Source organism: Mesitornis unicolor, unplaced genomic scaffold (genome assembly GCF_000695765.1).
Source record: "Mesitornis unicolor isolate BGI_N332 unplaced genomic scaffold, ASM69576v1 scaffold13669, whole genome shotgun sequence".
NCBI classification, from domain to species: domain Eukaryota; kingdom Metazoa; phylum Chordata; class Aves; order Mesitornithiformes; family Mesitornithidae; genus Mesitornis; species Mesitornis unicolor.
The window spans coordinates 10828-16808 of record NW_010209455.1 but is presented as its reverse complement, the minus strand read 5'-3'; the positions used below and the strand labels follow the sequence as shown (position 1 = coordinate 16808).

General features: G+C 42.3%; 1 protein-coding gene across 1 annotated transcript in view; it reads left to right on the top strand.

Annotated features, from left to right (window-relative positions):
* Window positions 1–1227: 1227 nt before the first annotated feature.
* LOC104547272 (tectonin beta-propeller repeat-containing protein 2-like) overlaps window positions 1228–5981 on the top strand; it is a gene marked incomplete at both ends in the record, with an annotated part of 11068 nt that continues 6314 nt past the window's right edge. Inside the window, 3 exons of the mRNA XM_010192888.1 lie at window positions 1228–1401; window positions 3140–3320; window positions 4931–5072. Coding sequence (XP_010191190.1) covers window positions 1228–1401; window positions 3140–3320; window positions 4931–5072 — 497 coding nt within the window. The remainder of the gene's footprint in view (window positions 1402–3139; window positions 3321–4930; window positions 5073–5981) is intronic.

Sequence of the window (5981 nt, the reverse complement as noted above, 5' to 3'; positions counted from 1 at the left end):
TTTTAAGAAGAGAGGCTCTGTGTTCATTATCCCTCAACTCCAGGAACTCACCCAGTTTGTCATTGAATCCTTACAAATTTCTAGCTTCCACATTTGATTTTCAGAGCTATCCTTGCTAATTCAAGAGAGGGAAAATGTTCTCAAGATGGGTTTGTGTGCTTATATTTGTAATTTTTGTCTGCTCATGACGTGCTCTGTAAGGAGCAGGTAACAGCACTGCCCAGTGCAGTGCTAATATTTACCTTGTTAGTTTTAGTGCTTGTAAAAGGTGCAAGTACCACAATTGACCCCTTTTCCTTTAGGTACTGAGGATGTACCAAACGAGTGCAGAAGCAAACCATGAACCTCAGGCTCTTCATAGTCGGTTTATTTGGCCCTGAGATGGAACTTGTTTTATTTGGTGTATTTCTGTATGACAGAATACATGGGAACATGGGAAAAGCATCTCGAGATGTGATTTTTTGAGCCTGGTTTGCCTGTGAGGCTGATATGGGTGGACCCATATGAGGAGCGGCTAAGGGAACTGGGGAGGGGAGACCTCATCACCACCTACAGCTGCCTCAAGGGAGGTTGTAGAGAGGTGGGTGCTGGTCTCTTCTCCCAGGTGGTGGGGGACAGAACAAGGGGAAACGGCACCAAGCTGTGCCAAGGGAGGTTCAGGTTAGAGATAAGGAGGAAGTTCTTTACTGAGAGGGTTGTCAGAAGCTGGAACAGGCTGCCCAGGGAGGTGGTGGAGTCACCATCCCTGGATGTGTTTAAAGAGCGGGTAGACGAGGTACTTAGGGATATGGTTTAGTGGGTAGACAGGAACGGTTGGACGTGATGATCTCAGAGGGCTTTTCCAACTGAGCGATTCTGTGTGTGATTCTGTGTGTGATTTAAAAATTGCACTAATAGTGCCATTTTTGGTCCATGCTGTTGCATTTCAGCAATTCCTGGAGAAGTGATCTCAGAGGGCTTTTCCAACCAAGCCATTCCGTGTGTGATTTACAAATTGCACTAATGGTGCCACTTTTGGTCCATGCTGTTGCATTTCAGCAGTTCCTGGAGAAGCTGGCCACTGTTCTGACCTTGCTTTTAAAAAAAAATCATTAAAAATTGTAAGTATTTTTAATGCTGCTGGTTTGCCTTTCCCCCTGCATCGGTTTTAGGTGTTGGTAGGCGAAATCTATCTCTGGCACAGTAATTATCCAGTGTTAATGTGTTCTCTCTTAATTTCTCCTGCAGGGGCTCTCCTCTGGAAGATTGAACAGAAGACTAACAAAGCATTTGCTTGCGGAAAAGTCACTATAAAAGGAAAGCGCCACTGGTACGAGGCTTTACCCCAGGCTGTATTTGTTGCTTTGAGTGATGACACTGCCTGGATTATCAGAACAAATGGAGATCTGTATCTGCAAACAGGTACCTGGATTAATTGCAGGCTCTTTGAATTTTTGCAGGTTAAGATTATTAGCCACTTATTTTTTCATGCCATGTGGAGTCCATACAGTATAGGGAATTTATGCCATGGGATGGATGCAGAGAAATGGAAAGGGATTGCAGAAAATGCTGAAATGACACTTTTGCCTTGAAAATGGTACGGTGCACTGAAAGAACTGGGCCCTAAGTGGGTTTTCCTTTCTTGCTTTAAGGATTTTAGCAAAGTTTTAAGGACTTTCATAGGTGATGAGATAGTGTGTGGCTGTTGAGAACCACTCAGTAATGAAAGGGAGATGGAAGATCATCAAGTGCTTTGTAATTATAGAGAAGTGTGTATTCTACATGACATTGTGGAAGGTTTTATGCAGAGAATATTCAGGTGAAATACGAGGAGCTGGGATGAAGGATGGAGCTCCAAATTTTAGAGTTAAGGGAGAAGGAATCAAGGGCTCTCTGGCCTGCGGGCTTTGCACGGAGAGCTGGGTTGGTAAGGAAAAAATACAGATAATGTGGTGAAGGAATTACTGGAGAAGTAAGAGGAAGACAAGGTAAGGGGGACACAGTAAGACGCACTAAAGCAGGACAGCATTTCAGAGTGGCTATCAAGATCCTTATTTATCTTCCATTTAATTTGGATACTCTCCTAATTTCTCTTGTTGATTTAATTGCTGTGGCACAGCACAGAAATTCTTAATGATTAACTGTTTGAATCCACAGCATGATTTCAAACAACCTCTACTCTTAAAATATTTTCTTTTAATTAAGCTCAGTAGTTCCAGAGAAATGAAGTGGCCTTCCCAAGGTCACAAGCAGGGACAGCGGTGATAAACGTGAACTTTTCATGCCAATCACTCAGGGCTCTGTGGGTCTGGATCAATATTTTCCTTCCCTGTGACAGACTGGTTTGATTACATCAGCTTTCGTTCTGCATTTCTTAGGTTTCTAATTTTGTCTTGGATGCCAAAAATAAATTCTCAGTGTATCTGTCTTGTTCACGTGAGGCAACCAGTGCGAATGATTCCTCCAGGACCTGTTCATACTCTCTCCAATGTCCTTCTGTAACATGAGCGTGCTCAGAGGGTTGGAAATGTGCATTATTCTTTTTATTTTAATGTCTCATACAGATGAGTCTATTCAGACTTGCTTTGGCAGCATGAGAAAATTAAGCAAAATCTACACCTCTTGGTTTTTCACGTGCAGCCATACAAATCAAGCTCCAGTATAATGGTGAAGAAGATACTTTCCTCTAGATTATATGCATAGATGTGTATAAACTACCTGTAAATCTGCCAAAACATCTCTCTTCAGTACTACACCGTTTTGTAATGATCTGAACAGCAGCAGCAGAGCATTTTGGGCAAAGGTTCTCCAATTACTGCCTTTTTCTTTGCTGCTGCTGTCAGCTCCAGTACAGGTTTTCTACAGGAAGGTTCCTGGTCCTGACACTAGAGGGAGAAAAGGAACAGAAATGATGGGACGGGACTTGTGCTCTCTGCAGGCTGTTGAGGAATACACCGTGGTTTACTTCTTAGAACATAGATTCAGCTATATTAGAGGAAATAATTTAGAGAAAGAGCAGTCAGTCAAGGCAGTAGGGGTCAAATGGAAAGTGTCAGGGATATTCCCCTCCTCGTTTTCTTTTCTGGGGTAGCGTTGTTTCTTTTCTTGTAGCTGCCAGAAGCCCAAGTTTGTAAAGCAATGCTCCTTTCTTGATTCCTAGGCCTGAGTGTGGATCGTCCTTGTGCCCGAGCAGTAAAGGTTGACTGCCCTTATCCACTGTCGCAGGTTACCTCCCGAAACAACGTGGTGTGGGCCCTGAGCGAGCAGCGGGCCCTGCTGTACCGCGAGGGAGTGCGCAGCTTCTGTCCCGAAGGGGAGCAATGGAAGAGTGACATTGTCAGGTAACGGCAGAAGTTCGTTACAGAATTAGTGACATTCATTAATTAATTAACGGACACAGACTGGAACACAGGAGGTTCCACTTCAATTGGAGAAGAAACTTCTTCTCAGTGAGGGTGACAGAGCCCTGGCCCAGGCTGCCCAGAGAGGTTGTGGAGTCTCCTTCTCTGCAGACATTCAAAACCCGCCTGGACGCCTTCCTGTGCAACCTCATCTGGGTGTTCCTGCTCCGGCAGGGGGATTGGACTGGATGAGCTTTTGAGGTCCCTTCCAATCCCTGACGTTCTGTGATTGTGTAATTCTGTATTTAATGACATACATTAATTACAGAAGTGGTGCAACCCTAACGCTCTGTGATTCTGTGATTCTGTATTTAATTACATACATTAATTACAGAAGTGGTGACACAGTTGCAGCGAGTTTAAGAAGGTGGGAACAATCTTTAAAGGGACTTTATAAGATGACTTTTTGGATTAAACACTCTCTTTAATCTGTGCCATAATGGTTTTAATGAGCTCTGGGGTATTTGAGTGATTTTGGTTTTTTTCTGAGATTAAATCTCAGCATTTTCTTGCTCATCCACGCAGCTGGATGGCACTTTTCCACTTCCCAGTCACAGATTTTTATAAATATTCTGGATAATTGGTATTTAGCTTTGTAGTTGATCCTATGCTCGTGGTGTGAGCTAAAGTTAAAAGCCCTGAGTGTTTACTGGTGGCTTTGAAAATGCAGAACGTAGACTTTCTTGTGACAGCAGCCTGAAGCAAGCATAGGAAGAAATTCCAGTCCTCGTCGTCATATGACTTTATCTTCTGCTGAATATCCTGTTGTGGAGCTGTAATTTGTGTTACCTCCCAGCCTGGTATTTGGCTCTGGAAAAATCTGAGATAATATTCGGTGTCTTATGCAAATTTCAGATTTGAATGTACTTTAATTAGTTTATTTAAAGAAAATGTCTCCTTGACCTACACCTTAGGTACACTCGGTGTTCTTGGACTTTGCATTAAAATTGCAGCAAGCAATCCCTGTTTGTTCTTAAATTGCTGAGAAGGGTTCTCTGAAAGAAATAGCATTGTTGGCTACCTGTTAGATATCCGATATAATCACCAGATCCTGTTGACTTTCTGGGCTTGAGGATTGTTTACTGATACAGGAAACTTGTCCTAAACTCAACGTTTATCTTTGCCATACAGCTAGCTTGAATTCTGTATTTACGGTCCCTGAACTGCCTGTGTGGTTCTCAGAATCGGTTAAAGTTGGAGGAGATACGTTTATGAAGTCTGCCTTATTAAAAACATTAAGAACACAACTCTTTATTTCTTAGTGACTGAACAAATTAGGTTTTGTTCATTTGGTTATGTCTCCAAGTCTCAAATCTCAAGTGATCTTTGAAGGATTTTTCTGCTGAATGGTTTTTCCTTATGCAAACCAATACAATTTGAATTACCGAATTAACTCTGAAAATATGAAACCCAATGTGTTTTTGAGCTTGGCCACACCGAGTTCGATCACTTTGAACTGCAGTTAGCACTGTAACAGCGTCCTTAAAATACCGTCAGCGTACATTTCAATAAGGTTTGTCATTTTTTGTTGTACTTGTTTGCATTTCCAGTGAAATGCAAGCTTTGGAACCAGTGTGCATAACCCTTGGAGATCAGCAGACACTGTGGGCTTTGGATATCCATGGAAACCTGTGGTTCAGAACTGGTATCGTTTCAAAGAAGCCACAAGGAGATGATAACCATTGGTGGCAAGTAGGCATTTTTCTATTTTGCTTTCAGTTTAGTCTTTTTGCCTTGGGTTTCTTCCTTGCGTTGTTTTCCCATGAGAGTCTAAGCTAAAACTGAATGAGTTGTTTGATATTTTACAGCACCCTTTATTCGATATATTTAAACTGCAGCGTGGCTATGGCTGAAATCCCTTTTCATGTCTGCTATAAAAAAAGGGTGGAAAAAACAAATCCCATGGGCATCCAGAGCAGTTTTCAGGACCACAAGAAATGCTCGATCAGGTCGTATTGACGGTGCACGTAGCTCGGTACCTTTCCAGCGGCAGAAGGACGTGCTTCTTTTCTCTTCCAGCATCCATCCTTGTCCTTAGCGAGATGAAATAAATAATAAGTAACCTCGTAAAAATGGTTTTATCACCTGTTTTTCCGTTCAGTTGAGGTTTCTTTGAACTGCCTGGGGCCGCTTGCTTCAGTCACAGCTCTTGTGAGTTAAAACAACTCGGTCTCTGCAGGTGCTCCCTGGTATTGATGTAGAATTCCCAACTCTTTGTTTTCCCCAGCTTTTCTTATTTTCTCCAGAGAAAATAAGAAGGTGGGGGGAAGAGGGTACAAAACCAGCTATACATAAACTGAAATTCTTTAAGCTAAATTTTGTGTGCATATATTATCTCTTCTTGCATGTAGGTGTTATGAATAGCTTGGCTTTGAGGTTATCGGGAAACTGCTCTTCTTTTTGTGCTCTCCATCCTTTCTAGGAATATCCCAGAGTGCTCCCGACCTCGTTGTTCATGACAGAACTTGGGCAATTGCTTATTTATCCCTCCTCCTGCCTTATGAATGAGTTTTTGAGATGTGATTTAAATTGCTACACTCTGTAAGTTTCTCTCTTTGGGAAACTAAAAATTCACCTCTTGGTTTGCAGAGTGCAGGGTAT